At 40.2% G+C, this 19,838-nt stretch overlaps 1 protein-coding gene across 2 annotated transcripts in view; it reads right to left on the bottom strand.

Moving 5' to 3' along the window:
• Window positions 1–7,571: 7,571 nt before the first annotated feature.
• The window catches only part of FHIT (fragile histidine triad), a 1,350,907-nt gene continuing 1,338,640 nt past the window's right edge, over window positions 7,572–19,838 (bottom strand). The window contains exons 7-8 of one of the 2 annotated variants that reach the window (XM_011998356.1): window positions 10,466–10,572; window positions 7,572–7,818 (exon numbers count right to left, since the gene is read on the bottom strand). In XM_011998356.1, coding sequence (XP_011853746.1) covers window positions 10,471–10,572 — 102 coding nt within the window. In that variant the 3' untranslated portion in view covers window positions 7,572–7,818; window positions 10,466–10,470. Of the gene's footprint in view, window positions 7,819–9,594; window positions 10,573–19,838 lie in introns of those variants that run through there. The other variant, XM_011998355.1, reaches the window with a different exon arrangement.

Below are 19,838 nucleotides of genomic sequence, written 5' to 3'. Positions count from 1 at the left end.
TAATTTTTATTTGGTTATTTTTCTCATGATCTGTGTCTTTTTTTGTAATAAATTCTAGCTCTCTGCTAAACTTAAAAAACAATCTTGTCTTTTCTCTCCATAAATAAACATAGTTATTTTAACATCTATGTCTGATAATATAAATAAACGTAGTTATTTTAACATCTATGTCTGATAATTCCAATTTCCAGGTAACCTGTGATTCTGATCTTGCTTGTATCAATTTCTGTCTTAAGCAGCTTGAGTTGCTATGACAAACTATCACAGACTGGGTAGCTTAAACAATAGAAACTTATTTCTCATAGTCCTGGAAGCTGGGAACTCCAACATCAAGGTGCCAGCAAGGTCGGTTCATTCTGACGCCTCTCCTCTTGGCTTGTGGATGGCCACCATCTTGCTGTGTACTCACTTGGCCCCTTCTTTGAATATGCAAAAAGATAGAAATCTGATGTCTATTCTTATCATTGCACCTACCCCAGCATGGGGGCCCCACCCTTGCGACCTTATCTAAATCTACTTACCTCCTGAAAGCCTACTTCCTAATACCATCACATGGGGGTTAGGGCTTTAATAAATGAGTTGTGGAAGGACACAACATTCAGTCCACAACAACTTGTCTCATCACATGCCTTCTGTGCTTATATGTGTGGGGAGGGCAGTGTGGCATTAGGGGGTACAAACATTCACAAATATACTGGGCATTCTGTTTGGAAACAAATGTGAGAAATAATTTCAGGTCTTGGTTGGTATCACTTTCTTCCAGAGAGGATTTTCTGGCTTCTGCCAGGAATTTAATGGACTAGCAATTTGAGAGCACCTTAATTCAATTTCCAGTTGTGAGTTTCTCAACTGTCCAGATGATTTGAAGTTGGGCTGTAGTTGGTGTAAGGGCTCATTCTTATTCCAAGGGTATAACTCTCCCAGATCTTTGAATTCCCACCCAGGGGTGGAGGTTTAGAAAGGACTCTACCATTGGAAAACTGACTTTATTGCTTTATCTCCACCTGCCTCTCTGAGACTCACAAATGCCCTCAATGGAAAAGCAACCTCAAACACGGGGCTCACTTCTGTGGATTTCTATCTTCCCTTGGCTCTTGGTCCTGTAATCTTTTGCTACCTTCCTACTACTTCTAACAGAGTTTTAAAACAATTCTATGTAGTCTTTCTAGTTGAACACAGTAGGAGGACTGAGTCAAACTATTTAGTAATAAAAGCAGAAGACAAACTTTTTATTTTTTATTTTTTTTTATTTTAGTGGTCTGAAAACATCCTGCTCTACAGATTTAATTCCTTAGTTACTGCTTAAACTAGTTTCTCATGACCTGAATATCCCTACAATTTATCACCTTCAAAATATACTAGAAATCATAGAAAAAATAATTAATTTGTACTATTGCATGCTGGTTTCCCATTCCATTATTTTGTGTTTTCCTTATAATAACCCTGGGATATAAGTAAAATGCTTTCTCCATCATTGTAATTCAGAGATAAGGAAGGTGAGGCACAAAAGAGCAACATGTCCAGGTTCAGAGAGTAAGTGTGGTGGCAAATATTGATGGGGTTCCACTTTAAATTATTTAAAGATATTTCCACTGAGAGTAGAAACCAAACTGACAAGACAATTCAGATGCCATTCTTAGGCGACTGCAGAGTGTCTTTTTATACTTTCACTCGGTGGTGGATATGCCTGGTGCTTAGGACAGGGGATTGAAAGACAGGTTTCTTGTTGGGAGAGAGAGAGGCGCTGGGACATAATTTTCACCAAACTGTAATGTTCATTTTATCAGTCTTTTGTTTTCAAAGCACATTTTAAAAAGTTCTGGGTAAAACACAAGACAAACATTTGCTCTGGAGGACACATTACCTGCCACTTGACTTTTTCTTTTGATTCTGTGTTATTTACATGAAGCTGTAGTAGAGCGGGTAACCCCAGGATAGGGCTGTAAAATGATTATATTAAAGTAAAATAGCCTGGCCAGTGCAGTGAGGGCTGGGGAGTTAAAAGAGGAGGTGGCAGACATTTGTCCCCCGAAGGAGTTGAGTATAAGACAGGAAAAGTTTATTCCCAGGATGGCTTCATTAGCACTCTCTTCCCCTGTCTTTGTATGGTTCCCGGCCTCTCCAAAAAGCATGTTCTGCCTCAATTACCTGTGTAGGAGAAAAGAGGAAAAACAGGTATCTGGAAGAAGAAGTGGCACATTACATATATTTGGGCTGGGGTCTAATCTTACCCCACTTATACCACTGGGACAAATGGTGACATTTTAATTAACAAGATGTTCCCTACTTAGCTCTGTCCTCTCTTTTCCTCGTGGTTGGGAAGACGTTAGTTTAATCCATAAGACACTCACAGTCTCAATTGCCCACCACTCATGATGAATTTGAGGTGGTAGAATACACTGACCTGCTTCTTAGATACTCAGAGAAGTATTAAAGCCAGAAGGAGCACAATCTAGAGCTGACTTTGCTAGTGTGCCCTGTATTGATGGTCCAGGTTAAGTATGTACGTAATAACTTGATTGATGCCCCAGCATGTCAAAATAAGGGAGGATTTATTACGTAAGAAGTGGCCGAGGGACATTTTAGGCACAGGATCAAATGAATTGCATAAATATTAGCTATTATGAAGCAGTGGGATCAAAGGTTATGAATGTGAATTTTCATAGCCTTTCTTCATATTAACCTTCCACACTGTCCAGAAGAGTCTTCTTTCTCACCCTCCCTTCAGGTAGAGAGACAAAAGGGCAACACTGAAAGAAGCACACTATATAGAGTGGAGAGAAGCAAGTAGAAAAAGAAAAGAAATGTCTTGGCCGGGTGCGGTGGCTCAAGCCTGTAATCCCAGCACTTTGGGAGGCCGAGACGGACGGATCACGAGGTCAGGAAATCGAGAACATCCTGGCTAACCCGGTGAAACCCCGTCTCTACTAAAAAAAATACAAAAAACTAGCTGGGCGAGGTGGCGGGCGCCTGTAGTCCCAGCTACTCGCGAGGCTGAGGCAGGAGAATGGCGTAAACCCGGGAGGTGGAGCTTGCAGTGAGCTGAGATCCGGCCACTGCACTCCAGCCTGGGTGGCTCCATCTCAAAAAAAAAACAAAAAAAACAAAACAAAAAAACCCCAGAAATGTCTTAGGAGAAGAAAGATTTAGAAAGTTTTTGCTATATACAAGTATGCAGATTAATATGCAGTTATCCATTTCTGGAGATGAGGATGAAAATGATGAGGGTGACAGTGACAGGGTTTATTTTATTGTATTACCATTTGATTGTGTCACCATTTTGCAAGACGTAAGTAAAGTCTGAAACTCTTAAAAAATTATCTTTGGCTATTTAGATTATACTTTTCTGAAAAGAACTCCGTGCTAATGGATCATGTAGTTTCAAGATTCACATGCGTTAAAATTACTTCAGGACACTAGTCATTTTTCAATTACCAGTAGAAATAAATCTCAAAGGAAGAGTCTGCAGATTCTTGAGCCATCAATGGCCTGTAGGAAATCTTTTGAACAACTGGGTACATGTTAGAGAAAGTTAGGTCTTGTTAAAACATTTTTAAAATAATTAAACTAAGCCAAATATCCATTTTGGATCCATGGGATAAACTGTCTCATAGAATGTTTCTAAAGGGAGGTTTTTAAAGTGTAGTTGAATGGTCACTATTTTAAGTTATTGTAACATAAATCATTTAATGAGACATTTGATTTGATGGTTTTTCAAGTTTCCATGATTCTGTGGTTTATTATTCCCAATTTAGGCACAGGGAGTTGGTTTATATTTATCTAATCGAGGTAATAGAGTATTTAATTTCCTGTCACTCAAGCCAGATTCTAGAAATGTAATCTAAATAGAATGAGGCAAGAGGCAGCCAGATCCAATAGAAATTAGACTGGAGAAGTAGGGAAAAACCAACTGAAATCTCCCTTCTGGCTTCTTTTAAAACAATGGGTCCTTTGTCAGGCAAAGAGCTTTTTGAACACACTAAAGTATCTTTAGCCTTAAAAGACGGATCTTCTCTTGTACCTGTATCCTAAAGAAAATCTATTTTCATAACAATTTGGGAACAGCTGAAAGAGTTTCATAATTGTTGTAAAACTTGGGGATGACTGAAACACTTAAATTGGTATTGAGCTCCTCACATGGGGATTATCTAGTGGGTTTAAGATTAAATTGGTGATGAAGTTGAATTTAAAATCCACCTTTCCCCCAAGAAAATATGAGAGTACTATGATCAGCTTCCTGGGTCTTTCTCATTAGAGGCTTCTGTGCTGACAGTGGAACATCCCTGAGGTGGTTGAGATTTGGGGTAGATTTCAAAAGATACAATTTACAGACCAGAACATGTGCTAAATAGGCAAAACCGTCCTTTCTCAATCACCTTGACTGTCCACAATTATGATATAAGAGTGATCCAGTGGCTGAAATTATGGTGATTTTTCAAAAACGCCAGTGTCGAAATTTTGCCTTGACAGTACATCTATAACTACTAATAATGCTGTTTTGGGCTGACTCAGTTGCTTTGAAATTGCATGGCCCCATTATGAGTAAATGAGAGGCAACCAATTATCTATAAAATAACGACGTGCACAGAGGAGAGCTTGATGAATTACAAGTGAGCTCTGCTGACACAACAGGGTGTGGAAACCTTCCCTGCTCTGACTTTCCATCAGAATTAGGGGTGATGCTTGCATATTTTACCAACAACATATTCCCCTCAATTCTAATGTGAAATGGGAGAGGGGAGGATGGGGAGATGGTAAAGTCTTCCCCCACTAGTCACTAGGACACATGCCATTGCTTTAAAATTAAGTAGAAAAACTGCTTGGCTGTATAGAGACAGCAAATCCAAGTATCAATAGGTGCGTAAAGAATTACCATCCTCCAGGAAGGAGGCAATGTTAGATAAGAAATGCAGGTCTCCTGTCATCTGATGTGATTTAGAACATAGACTAAAAGAGCCATTGCAAATCCCTTATCCCGGAACTCAGTCCAGTGTGTAGGGAGCCAATGCATAAATTCACCTATGCAGAGAGCAGACGCTGAATTCCTGGAACCAAAGGATTGCCAGCCTCATCAAGGATCTGTCACGTGGTGAGTGAGACCACTGCAGCTTCATTCAGCAACCCTTGAGCTGTTGAGCTCCTTGTGCATGGTGAAGGCAATAACCCTTTCTCACTATTGCTCAAGAAACTGCAATTCAAAGTCATTTTCTGTTAGGCAAAGGATACAGAGAGCAGCTAAAACACCAAAATCTCCTGGAAGATATGGGAAGATAAAGAGAGTTCTTCTACACAATTAATCCGATGTTGGTGTCTTGATGGCTTCAAGAGGCTGAGGAGACAGTACATAGTTTCAGAATGTTTACCTTTGTTGTCCTAATGTTACTCTTGCTATGCTGAGGATTAATTCTTTATATGTAAAGAAGATATAGAACATAATACTTAAAAAGGAGTTGCTAGGTGTATTAGTTTGTTCTCATGCTGCTAATAACAACATACCCAAGACTGGGTAATTTATAAAGGAAAGAGGTTTAATGGACTCACAATCATGGAGGAAGGCAAAGGAGGAGCAAAGGCACATCTTACATGGCAGCAGGCAAGACAGCATAGGCAGGGAAACTGTTCTTTATAAAACCATCAGCTCTCGTGAGACGTATTCACTATCAATCATGAGAACAGCATGGGAAAGACCCTCCCCCTTGATTCAGTTACCTCCCACTTGGTCCCTCCCATGACATGAGAAGATTATGGGAGCTACAATTCAAGATGAGATTTGGGTGGGGAAACAGCCAAATCATTTAACTAGGTATGTCCACCCCAAACATTAAATCAAAAACAGCTTTTTGGTCTTATAGTCCTTATTCTTATATAGGGCATTTCTGGACATAGGTGTTTACACTCTTCTTTGCAACCTGTCGGTTTTAAGATAGACTATTGGCAAGTAAAATGTCAGTGGCAAGCACTGAAATTTGACTCATCGGCCCTAGGGAAGCTGACTCATTGGTTTTCCCCCATGTACCTTGCCTTCTTGATATGCCTGGGGGTGGGGGGGCGGGTAAGGGGTGGGGGTAGGAGAAGGAGTACTGATTTAGGGCTGAAGCAGGTCTAAAGCCAGCTTGCTCTGGGTTTAAGATCCGGCCTCCACTGATGTTTCTCCAAAGTTGGGAGTCATATTCCTGTTTAAGATAATCTTAAGTGATCTACATTGAATCTCTGAGTAGGTTATTGTCTTTAATCCTTCTGAATATGCCAAATGGAGAGTTTCAGTTTAGTGCTAGAATTAAATGCCCTTCTAATGGTGGCTAGCTTCATTTTTTAACAGAGACTGAATCTCACTCCTAGTAGCTAAGGCAAGCAACTATGCAGAGCTGGAAATCATCAGCATCGTTTTTCTCTTATGTTTATTTTTATGCTTAGCTTCTAATTACAAGTAGTACTTGCTTTTCACTGAGGCTGAAATATAAAGTTTAAGATAAATGTACTAAAATTTAAAAAGTGAATCAAGTAAATAATGCTCTAAGTGGTCCACAAAGATAAGAAAAATCATGACAAAATGGGAATGAATGCAATTTGGGAAACACTGTATTCGCCCAAAGTCATGTTTATTTAGGCATGTGGTCAGATGGTAGACAAAAGAAAGAGGGAGGTCAGCCTAGGCAGGAACCAGCATGATCTGAAAAACTTGCAAGTAGAACAAAGTTGGTTGGGGAATACAGGCCCATTTTGGTTTCTGCTACCTGGCTGTAGTGTGACCAGGGAGGCAGGTGCTGGACAGGGTTGTATTAACAAAGCAGGTAAGGATGTCCAGCAGGTGAGGAGGTGGGAGGTCCTCAAGGCAGAAATAGGCCAGTAGATAAGGTGAAGAGGCTAAAAAGACTATTTGGAGGGTACAAGGAGAGATGGGACAGGGAGAAGGAAGTGGCTAGAGAGATGGGCTCTTTTAGCAAGGAGGGCAATACACAGACTAAAAGAGAATGGCCTTTAGGGCGGGATTGCCTGGGTTCAAATCTGAGCTTTGCCACTTACCATTGATTGGCCTTGAACTAATACTTAACATCCCTAAGAAAGACTTAGCTTTCTCATCACTTGTAAGACAGGATAATAACAGAGTCTATATCTTATAAATTCTTAGCAAGTGTTGGCTACTGTTATCAATTCCAGGGCTGAGCCCTATCATGTCTGCCTCTGTGCATGTTGAGAACCGTGTGGTTTTGCAGAGTGAGCACCATGAATGTCTTTAAACTTGCTCTGCCTAAGACTAACTTGCTGCTGAGGGAATAATCACGAAAGCTGGGGAAGGTCAAGTCTATCTGAACTTCAGATTAACAAGTTTTAAAATATAGCTATGTCCATATATTTCATAATTGCCCTATTTATTAACACATTTCAGGAATTTCAGGAGTTTCATGAACCACTTAATGTATAAAAATTCAATATGTAGACACATCTTTTTTTTTTTGAAAAGGGGAGAAATAAGCAGGTGGACCAATCCAATGATTGAATTTCCTTTAAAAAAATTACTATAATAGGTTTGTTGCCTAATGCATGGCAAGTCAATACGCCGAGACACAGGGTTGCAGCAGAGAAGGAAGTTTAATCATAAGGCTGCTGAATAAGGAGACACGGGAAAACCTCAAATCTGCCTGTCTGAGCCGTTTAGGTCTTAGGTATTTTAAGGGGGTTGGAGTGACCGAGGTAGGGGATCACTGAAGAATATAGGATGAAGTCACAGGATGGTGAGATGAAGAAACTGCGTTTTCATGCTGATTCAGTTCCTCATGGGGAGGGGGATCTTCAAACTGGTTGGCATTAGCTGTTTTGCTGGAATTCAGGATCTGAAAAACATGTTAAGCAATTTTTAACAAACAAAAGCCTTATGATTCTAACATCAGAAATCTTCTCTGTAGGAACAATGAGGAGGCAAATTGTTGGCATCTGGTGCTCTGTGACTTTGGTTACGAAGAAGTGGGCCGAAGTGGGCCAAAGTGCAGCCTGATTAATGCTTAATTACAACCATATTTCTGTCCAGAACCCAGCATGTAATTCTTGTTAACCCTGTGAGGATGGTTTCAATAGAATGTTTCCTTTGTCCTTAAAGGGAAGTATATTTAGTCCCATTATACTTCAGGTAATGATGATACTCTTGGCAAAATCTTAGGACCCTAAGTGGTTTGCCACCTCGCAACCTATAGTATCCATCCTAGTCTTAGTTACCACATCTGACTGCTGGGAAGACTGAGGGTGATTTGTTTGTCTGTACACAAAAAACCTTTAAAGAGAAATACAAATGTTAGTTAACTTAAAAATCCAAAGAAGATACAGTGGCAATAGTTTGTGTAACAAGTTAGGGTAAATATCGTTCTGGTAAGATGTACGAGGGAAGTCAATTTACCTGGAAGACAGGAAATGGCAGGCCTCAAGGCAAGACAGAAACAAAAACTGACAAAGCAAAGCCTACCGGAAACTTGGGTAATAAGTTTGAATCTTCTTAAAGTGTCTAGAAAATGCATTCTAAGACAAAATCCTACAATTCAGCAAGCCTTGGGAAAAAGCCTAAAGCTTTCTAGCCTCTACCTGAAAATACCCACTACAATAGGAAACCCAGGAGAAAAAATTCAACCTAGGCAGTCAAGTCTGAGGTATTGTCACCCCATTTAAATTTGAACAGGGCACTCTAAAATGACATACTGGCCTTCAAAAGAGGAATAGAAAGAGGTTTGTAGTCATGCCCATAGGCCTATGTTCTTAGGTAAACTAGCTTGATCCTTAAAAAATGAGAGAGAGATGGTGAACAGTGGAAAAGGTTAAAAATAAAATATGAAAGACAGCCTCTGCTATAGCACTTGCCATATCCCCCTAGGCAATTGAGTGCAAGCTGACAAACTTATGACATGGGAGAATGAAATAAGCTTTCTAGAATGCAAGGATCTGAGTACAACACCATGTTTGAACAACAGTAGGGGAAAAGGTAGTCTGGGTCTTTAAGTATTTAGAATACGCTAAAAAGAGGGCCTGGGAGAGAAAGGCCAAGTGTACATATATTTAAAGCTATCCAGTAAAGACTTACATTTCAAAGTGAAATCAGAATACGATGAATGTGTTTTCTAGCTTAAAATCATGATCACTAAGTGGTTGATACAATTTTTTCCAATCAATTGCTACCAGCATTTGCTCACTAATTTTGTTTTTTATTTATATCTGATCTACTTCTGCAACTTATAACATGAACATATTTATTCACAGGCCAGATGAAGAACTGCCTATTTCTAATTTGGAGTTATCTAATTCTAAAAAGGAAAAAGAAACTATTTATAGGAGAGGATCTGTAACTGGGGTCCATGGGAGTTTATTAACAAGTTTGCCAGAAAAAATACAAGATACAAGTTAAATTTGAATTTGAGATAAACAAGTAATTTTTTTAGTCTAGATATATGCCAGTATTGCATGGTAACCCTATGTTTATACACAAATTTCAGAGAGATAGATACATTTCTCTCTCTCTCTCTCTCTCTTTTTTTTTTTTTTTTAGATGGAGTCTCCCTCTGTCACCCAGGCTGGAGTGCAGTGACGCAATCTCAGCTGACTGCAACTTCTGCTTCCCAGGTTCAAGCGGTTCTCCTGCCTCAGCCTCCCAAGTAGTTGGGATTATAGGCATGAGCCACTGTTCCTGGCCATTTTTAATGCTTTTTGTTTACAGACCAAACACATCACCCTCAGTCATTCCAGCAGCCTACTATGGGAACTGAGACTAGGAGGGATAATATAGATTGCCAGATAGATCTAGGCATGAGTTCCTTAGACACTATATAAAAATTTGGAGTAGAAGCATTTTGACAAGGAAATTGGCTATAGCTATCTTTCTACCAGAGTCTTAAACCTATGATCTCTCAAGAGTTAGCCATCATTAAGGCAAAGATTAATTCTATCAAGCCTTGACTTTTCCCTGTGGCCTAAGCTTCCTAGCAGCTGTACAAAAAGAGAAATGTGAAGGCAATTTACCAAATAGCAACTGAAGAGAAGAGTCCTCTCAGTGAAAACAGAGGAGTTTGCCTGGGGGCGTGGTAGAGAGGCAGAGAAAGCTGGTTTACAGGGCCTCACAGACAGACTTGAGCCTGAGGGCCATGTCACACCTTAAGGTGGGGTTGACATTTTAAACAAAAAGTTGTGCATGACAGAAGGTCTGCTTTGTGAACATTGGATTCTGGAGGAGCACCACCACAGGAAAGACTGGAGAAAGTTGGTGGTGGGGTGGGGGCACTGGCTTGGAAGAAGGGCGTGAAGAGGCAGGTGGAAGAGACTAGGAGGCTGGGAATACAGTACTCAAAGGCCAGGGTTTTCTCCCCTGCAGCTTGCAGCCACCACCCAAGGATGCTGGTGAAGGTGTTTTTATGCATCTCCATTCTGAGAGTGCAACCTCTTTCCTGAGGTCCATGGGAGGGTCTGGGTGATGACAAAATGCAGTCTTTACCTGTGTCACTGAAAGTAGACCCGCAGAGCTGCAGCTTCTTCTGCCATTTCCTCTTCTGATCTCCAAGAGACTGGGGAGTCCTCCTCTTCCTTGTCATGTTTCTGGAGCTTTGGAGAAAAAAAATGGAAGAGGCTCTTTCATGGACCCTTGGGATCTCCTTGAAGAAATTTCGGGGGACTGGGGGAGACTGAACACAATTTGCAAATTAGAGGCCAGTAGGTGTATCATCTTTTAATTGTTTCAGTTGCCAAAACTTGCAAATGGAGGGGCTTTACACAAGAATCCACATTTAAAACAATCGGATCATTTGCCTTCTTGTAATCATCTACTGAGGCTGAGAGGGGTGATGATATGATATAGGTCTGTGTCCTTGCCCACATCTCATGTCAAATTAGACTCCCCAGTGTAGGAGGCAGGGCCTAGTGGCAAGTGATTGGACCATCAAGGCAGAATTTCCCGTTGGTGCTGTTCTCATGATAGTGAGTTATTGGGGGATCTTATTGTTTAAAAGTGTATAGCACCTCCCTTCACTCTCTCTTCCTCCTGCTCCAGCCATGGAAGACGTGCCTGTTTTCCCTTCCACCATGATTGAAAGTTTCCTGAGGTCTCCCCAGCCATGCTTTCTGTACAGCCTGAGAAACCATCAGCCAATTAAACTGCTGTTCCTTATAAATTACCCAGCCTCAGGTAGTTCCTTATAGCACTGTAAGAATGGACTAATACAGGTGGTCACAGATTGGGATGAAGTGGGGGAATGGGGTGCATTTGCCATTCCCATAATCTCCCCCACACTCTTCTAATTTTCTTATGTTTCATAGGCACCATTCATTTATTTTACTTCCTGGATTTTGAAGGCATTGAGTTTGCCACCAACCCATAATCCCTCCTTCAAGGTGGGCTGTGGTTTACCTCTTACTCTCTTTGGTTCAGACTCTCTTACATGAGCTCCGCGCAGTTTTGTTCAGTGAACCAAATTTATGATAATAACACAAGGGCCATGAGAACTGAGTAAGTAATAAGTATTTCCATTAAAAGAGGCTTCAAGTAGGGAAACAGTAAAAGAGATTACATGAGAAAACAACTTACAAAAAATTAACAATTGGTCTCAAAAGTAACACTTGAATCATTTTAAATTCCTCCTCAGATTACAGGTATATTTATTTTAAAAAGTTGTGTGTATGTCTCAGATTTACATATAGAGTAAATACAACTGCAATTCTATCACAGAAGATGTTCTCACAACGCTCTTCCTTAGAAAAGCTCAATTTTCTCCCTTAACCTCCTATTATGATTCAATTTAATTAACTAAATTTCTTGTTCCTGTGTATGGCTCTATACATTGTAAAATGCTGCAGGTTATCCGTTCATTCTTCGTGGGAATGCAAAGTGTAGTATTTTGTGTCATGTGTTAAAAGTCATTTGGGATTGAGACCATTTAATAGCACCAATGATAGCTAGCATTTATGATGTGAAAGGTGCACATTATTTCTTTGATATACATTATTTCATTTAATCCTTACAATAACTCATAAAACTGATGCTACTTAACCCCATGTTACTGTGGAGGAAACTGAGTTCTAAGGAAGTTCATAACCTGGTCCAAAGATCACCCAGCTAGGTAGTGGTAGGTGCCAGTATTATCCCCAACAACTTTTGCCTTTTTATTTATCCTGAAGGATCTACAGTGTCCTTAATGACCATTCCACGGATATTGTTCCACTCTCTTTTGTAAAAGGTCAACTTAACAGATATTAAAATGTCAACTTTTTAAAAGTTGATCCTTTAAAAAATAATTTTGCCAACTCAGCAAAAAGTCTATCAACTAATATAATGACTTTTGCTATCTCAGGCTCCAAACTCTAAATTTAACCTAGAGGCCTTTACCCTGGCAGCTTGCAGCAGATGGAGAAATTTCCCCATTTATTGCAGCTCAACGTTGATACAGAAGGCAAAACAGTGAGGGAACCATAGCCTTGCACTCCAGCTGAGCTATATTTCCATTCCTGGTAAGTTTGAGCCTAAATGAGGCTCATTAGCATATAACCGGGCCACAAATATGTTTATGAGGGTCATGGATCTTCCCTTCAGAATTTGGCTGCCAGCACGCTGGTTTTACATTTTGCCATGTAGATTTGATTCTCCTTAGTGGAAGAAAACCACATTAAGAAGTCATTTCCTTTCTTGCAGAGGCAAACATGCGGCAGTTGCTACAGGCAAGTCAAACAGGATTGCTATTCTTCTACTCAAGAACTAATTTTCATTTTGATACTACCTTGAGGTCTGTTATAAATCCATCTTATAACAATTCAATAGGATGACAAAGAGACATGCAAAGCCCAGGAAACGCGGCCTTCCCACTTCTGCTACTGCCATTGGAAGACACGGAAATCAAGCATTAAGTGGCCGCATCAACACAGATCATACCAGATGAATCCAAATAATTTAGAGCCTGTGAATGTTAATGCCTTCCTGGTTATTAGGCGACCGTCTGTTATTGTCATATGCTTTACAGATGGCAACATTGTGCCAACCCTTGGAAGCTGTTTTTGGGAAACAGGAAATAAATAAAACAAAAACTAATCATCTTTGCAAAAACTGTTGTACATAGCTTTTAAAAGTCATGAGATTTCCCTCCTAAAAGCCCCAGATGGAAGCATGTGGTTCTGTTTAGAACAGCGGCGCTCAACCCTGGTTGCCCATTGTAATCATCTAGGAAGCTTTAAAAAAATGTAACCCACCCCAGGGATTCTGATTTAATTGGTCTGGGGCAGCTTGGCTTTGGGGATTTAAAACAAAACTTCCCAGTCAATTCTAAGGTGCACTTATTGTTGAGAATCACTGCTTTTGGGAGAAGTGTATAGATAGATAGAGCTAGAGCCCACACACATATAGAAAGAATACGTTCGCCTTTAAGCACATTGCTTCTGATCCTATCAACAGTGCCACTGCTGTCCTTTGCAAACCTTGCCCTAGAACTGCTTTTCTTCTATTTATGCTCTGTCCATGGGATGTCTGGCCTACAAGGCTTGTCTTAGCAACACTAAGATGCAGAACTAAGATGCGGATGCACTTCAGGAGCCTTTAAATATTTTTAATCTCTGCAGAAATAGGGAGCCTGGGAAAGGCCGTGGTAGGCAAGACTTGTGTCCTAGAAGATCCACCCAGGTGACTTGAAGATTAAAAATGCTACAGTTTGGAGTAAAGTTCCGTTTCCCTAAAGCAACCCAAGAACCTGGTGGCTACAAATTCTTGCCTGGCTAACAGAGAGAAAGCCCTAATGATCTTAAATAGTTGTTTATCCGAAAGGCACTATTTGCCGTGGGTGAACTTTAATGGAGGAGTTTCACTTCCGATAAGCCTTCCAGAGGGACAGACCTAGCACTGCAACGCTGAACCAGACAGACTCCTTTATTGTTCTCCTGGGGCACCCAGGTAGGGAGGGTAGACACCAAAAGGCTGATTCTTAGTGAGATGGGATTACAAAATGGGAAGGGTGCTGGATAGAGCTAGCCCCATTGCAAAGGCTTTCAAGTATCACCTTGGTTTCACAAAGAAACATTATGATAAAGAGTGATGGAGGGAAAGAGATTATCCATGGATCATCCAAAAATGGCTCTCTAAGAAGGCGAGAGTTAGGTCTGAGCTTGAACAATGAGAAGAGCAAGTTCCTTTAACCTCTTTGTGCCTCAGTTTTCCCCTTTGTAAAATGGGAGTAGGAAAAAGAAAGAGTGAACAGTGCCATGCCTGACACATAGTTAAGTCATATTTAATATTCCCTGCTGCTGCTGCTGCTACTGCTGTCAGTCATTAGTATTATTTTTAGGCTAAGTAACACTGACCTAATGACAGCAAGCACTAAAAACTCCACAGAGGTTGTTTCTAGGAATAAAAGTATTTTGCATCTCCATGGTTCCCCAATGATCTGTATCTTTTGGACCTAACTACTTTGTAGAAGGATTAAAAGTTATGATGAGAATTCAGATCCCAACCAACTTATTATAATGAGACACCCAAATCTGGGGAGGAAATGTAGCTGCTTCAGCTCTAAAATGACCCTCACTAATCCCGAATCCTCAGAGTTGTTGTATGGAATAAGGTATTAACTGAGGCTTCTCACAGTAAAAGCTAAGGACCTATGGTAAAAGAATAGGGTGGAGGTCAAAGGCAGTCAATACCCCAGGAGTATGATTGCCAGATTTCCAGATTTAGCAAATAAAAATACAGGGCACTCAGTTACTTGTTTTAGGATAAGGATGTCTCATACAGTGTTGAGATATCCTTGTACTAAACAATTATTTGTTGTTTACCTGAAATACAAATTTAACTGGGCTTCTTGTATTTTATTTGGCAACTTAACCTAGCAGACACCTTAAAAAAGCATCGCAGGAAGAACTTGGCTTGCATTTGGTAACTAGGTTGTTCCCAAAGTTGCCTGGCTGTGAATCCTGGAAAAAACAGAGGAGACCATAAGCAGAAAGATGAAATTCAAGGCCATCATTTGTGCACTCCAGGGCTTATTATTATTGCATGGAATGCAGTGTAAATCAACCCGCACTATTTTAATTCCTTAGTTCACCAGTTCTAAAGTGTATATTTTTTCATATTTTAACATCTTTGAAATCAAAACATGTCCTATAACCAACAGTATGTCATAATTTAATTGGCAGTGTTTTTCTTTCTTAGTAGTACATAAAATAACCGCACTTCCAACTGACTGTGTCTGGGATTCAGTGCACTATAGTTCTCCATCTCTCCTTTCTGCAGGTAAGTCACGTAAGTTAAATGTGACTCTGCTTGCTCTGAAAATGCTCAACACCCACACTGATGTATTACATACTGGTTTCCTTCTGATGCAACAACAGTAGTCAAAACGGTTTTCACAGAAGCTTTGTTCTTTAGAGGAAAGTGCGTGCCAAAGTGACAAAGTTTGCAAAAACTTGAACCAAAGTCTTCATTCACATTCAACAGATTGAAGTCTGTGATGGCCTCTCCAAGCAAATTCTATTTCTGCACAGCTTTGAAAAGAGATTTTTTAAAAAAAAATCTCTCTTCAGTCATCACACTTTATCTGCTAGAAATGGTTTTTGGGGAAGGTAGTGTTAACAGGATTTCTGATTGAAGAACTGATATGTGTCGATTTTGACATTGTGCTCCCTCCTGTGCACTGAGTATGTTATCACAAGGTATATGGGGTAATGATTAATTCCCTGCTGTATCGCTCAAACTGCCTTTGCTATTGACATTTTTAGAGCTCCGTAATGGAATGCAGTAGGAGGAATGGTTCACAATAATTTAAATGTTTTTCAGAATTTAGAACTAACCTGGAGTAAAATGCCAAATTGTCTTCAAAAGGGGGAAAACTAATTTAATGCTCTTCTTACAGAAGCAAACCGCTGAATATAAATTTGGATGTTTTTATAAAATAACATATTTCATTATCACTTTAATAAAACAACATACAGAAGTAGAGAGCTTAAATAAACCATTTCTTATGGGTTGATGGTTCTGTTTACACAGGGGTTTATATAAAGTCTCAAAAAGAAAATAACTGTTTTTTTTTTTCTTTAGATCTGATCCGCTGTTATTACTTTCTATTCAACCAAGATTTGATGAACACATGATATATTCCAGGCTCTGTTCTAGGTCTTATGAAAGATAATGAAGGTAAATAAGCCCAAGATCTTTACCTCCTCAGGTTCCTCAATAGGGCAGACAGATTTGTGCATAGATAATTTAATACTGGCCTAACTACTGAACTAGAAGTTCCATCAAAGTGTTCTTGGAATATCTGGGATGGGGGAGAGAAAATAATTCTTGCTGGAATTGGGGTCTGAGATTGACTTTTAAAAATCAAGGACTTGGACTGGGCTTAAAAGATGGTAATGAGATTTTGAAGAAAGGGTAATTCTGGGCAATGGGAACAGCTTCATTAAACACATGATATGTGTACCAGTTCCCCAGCAAGGCAACTTGTACCCATGGTCAGCTTCACCAACTAATTACAGCACTGTTCCCTGATGAATCCTGACCTGGCTTCTAGGCAGCTACTAACATGTATCAGAGTTAGCAAGAGAGCTGAAATTTGCCACTCTGTGAAGCCTTAACATTCCATTGTTTAAAGATGGAATATGCATGCACGACAGGGGTCTAAAAGATGGTCTCCGGTCCTACAAAGCTGCACACAGCTTTGAATCTTACTGAGAAAAACTAACTCCCTTTTCAGTGGTCCTTCAGTCCATCTTACTGTTCAAGAATAAAGTCTCAGTGGTACTAGTATGTCCTTGATAAGGTACCAACAGCACCTCCAAGAGAAAGAGAAGAGCCATCCAGACTGGCTAGAATATAACAAGATTGTTTTGTTTAGATCATATTTATTTTTAGGGGTATCTCTCATTTATGACAAATCATGTCAAGTCTCCTTTTAAAGTAAACTTAAGTTAAAAATAAGAATCAATTTTAGAAATATATGAAATGAAACGGTGTGAAAATATGGCATTAACAGCTTGAGAAATGGCCCTTGGGGAAGGAAGTACAACTGAGGTGGGAAAGGGTGACTCAAGATGTGAGGGTGATGCATTGGCCTTTAACACTTGTGGGTGGCAGTTTCTACTGGGCTGAGTTCTAGAAAGCTTCATTTTTTATGGATGCATAGGAGTCAAAATAATTTTATGTTATAAGAGCTCTGTCAAAAGACGGTATAGGGGATGGTAGAATTTTGGATAGGGCAGGCTTCTAAAGGAAGGCTTCACTGAAGAGGTAGCATTTAAGAGATGTGAATAATGAGTATTTAAGTAAAGGGGCAGGAAGGAATATTTCAAGCAGAAAGAACAGCAAGTGCAGACCTTCAAGGAAGTGTGGTGGTTGGGTAACAGGCTGGAAGAGTGAGACAGAGGACTTGGGGGGATGGCAGATCATTTGTACCCTGTGGGCACAGCTGAGAAGTTTGGATTTTATTTTTGGTGTGATGAGAAGATATGAAAGGATCAGAGGCAAGGAAGTAACAGGACTAGAATAATTGCTCATAAAGAATGTCCTGGAAGGATAATGAATTAAAGGGAGAAAGTGATGGCAGCAATCAGAAGAGAAAGATTGGGAGTGGGGACAGCATGGACGAGGAGAGGGGGCTCATTTGCCCCATAGGCTAGTTAGTGTCATGGCCACTAAGCGAGAGGACTTGGCCTCTCACTGTAGGTGGACCTTGTCATCTGGCAGCTTTCTCCCTGGTGCTTGTCTGTAAAGCACACAGAGATCCTGGCTTCCCTGACAAGATTGCTCTGAACCAGGGTGCAAAAAACTCCATTTTTGCTCAATATCCATTCTGCCTATCTTCCATCATTCACTTCCCAAAGTTCCTGAGAAGCCTTCCTGGACCATTCTGATTGAGTCATATTTCACAATTCTGGATGCTTTCATGCTTCTAGCACCTCCCTGCCCCTATCCTTTCAGTACATGTTTCCTGCCAGACACGGAGCTTCCTTTGTCTATGTGCTGGTTACTGAGCAGACTGGCACCCACGTTGGACTTTCTTGGTAGCCCAGTGAATCATCAGTTGCTTTCACTTGAGGCAGAAAATGGTCTTGGACCATAAACCTCTGCCTGTCACTTGTGCTACCTTAGGACAGTGAAGTTCTTTGAATATTACTTAGTATAAAACTATGTTCATTGCCTCCCTTCTCTATGTGAGGGATCCTGTGAGCTGGAGCCTTGGACTAAGCACTAGATTGTGAGATGTCTATGTGCAAACAAATTACCTTCGGGTCCTTCTATTCACTGTGAAAGTTCAAAAGCCCAGTTCCTCCTCCTTTCTTGAATAGAAATTCAAGTAATCAATGGAGCATTAATCATTTGATTAGTTGCCAAAGCTTTGACTTAAGCATAACTTGCTTGAGTAAGAGCAAGTATTTTTAGTGCTGCCTGTGGGGCCAAAACGCTGAAATAAGCTCTTATATTAATTAGTGGCATCCCATTTTCAAGGAGTATAGAGTGTTGATGTTTAAGAATTTGTAACCCCCAAAAGTATGTATTAACTAGAAAATCACAGTGCTGGAAAATAATTATGCCAAACCACTGTACTATAACAGAACCCAATTGCTTATCCAATTATACATTGAAGTATCACATTGTCAAGCCGATTGCCAAAGCAGCAAATGAGACTTTGCTAGCATCATAATTTGGACCAGATATTACTCCACCAACTGTACTATGAATGGTCTTTGGAGCATGCTATGTACCCTATAAAACCTCCACGAACCAAGGTGGGCATTTCAGGTTTGTTGGAGTACACCCACGCCATTAAAAAAAAAATCACTGGAATTGATTAGACATGAAAGTTCACAGTTTTCCATTGAAAGCTTGTCAGGAGCATCTCAGCAAAGAGCAACTGCAGCTCCGGGTCCTGAGCAGAGTTGATTTCAATTAAAACATCAAAGGAGTCACTTCTTGTCAGGGAGACCATCAGTAATTCTATCTTCAAATGTGTATTTGAGTACAACAACCCCAGACAGTGCCTCCTGGGTCTGCAACACTGCTTCCCGACTGGCCACCATTTAGAGGTAATTTTTTTTTGTTTGTTTTTGTTTTTTGAGACAAGGTCTCGCTCTGTCAGGAGTGCAGTGGCCAGCTAACTGCAGCCTCAACCTCCCAGGCTCAAGTGATCCAGCCACTTCCGCCTCCTAAAGTGCTGGGGTTATAGGCATGCACCACTGTACTTGGCCTAGAACTTTCTTACAACACAACATCAGGACAGCTGAAGAATAGGAGCCTGGAACTGGGCTGTGAGGAGCTACTAATGGGTTGATATTCTTAGGACACCCCATTGCTATGATGTTCTTCTCAACTTTGTAAGGGATCAGAATGATCTTGCTCAACAGTTGGGTCTGATATGTCAGACGAAAATCCCACTGTGGCAAGAGCCTGACTCCCAGGGTTCAGTAGAGAAATCATTTGCACTCGCCCAGTAGTTCTTTGCTTTTCAAATAATAGTAAGCCCTAAACAATATCAAACTTGGTAAAAACAAAATCTTCCTGTCTAATTCCCACATTGCCCAATCAGAGTAACATCCATCTTCATATCCTCTCAGCTTGCTGTATCTGATACCAGTATAGGAATCCCCCTTCTTCTCCCAGTGGATGCCTGAAACTATGGATAGTACTGAACGCTATGTATGCTCTCTGTTTTCTCCTACACATACACATACCTATGATAAAGTTGAATGTATAAATCCAGGTACAGGAACAGGTTAATCTCTTAAGAGATTAACAATTAAGAATAAAATAGAACAATTGTAACAATGCACTGTTCACAATTGCACAAACAGAAGATCCCTGCTTTCCAAGGATTTTAGCAATTTCTTTTTTTTTTTTTTTTTTTTTT

Source organism: Mandrillus leucophaeus, unplaced genomic scaffold (assembly GCF_000951045.1).
Source record: "Mandrillus leucophaeus isolate KB7577 unplaced genomic scaffold, Mleu.le_1.0 Scaffold57, whole genome shotgun sequence".
Taxonomy (NCBI): Eukaryota; Metazoa; Chordata; class Mammalia; order Primates; family Cercopithecidae; genus Mandrillus; species Mandrillus leucophaeus.
The sequence above is the reverse complement of the archived record's forward strand: the minus strand, read 5'-3'. Positions and strand labels throughout refer to the sequence as shown.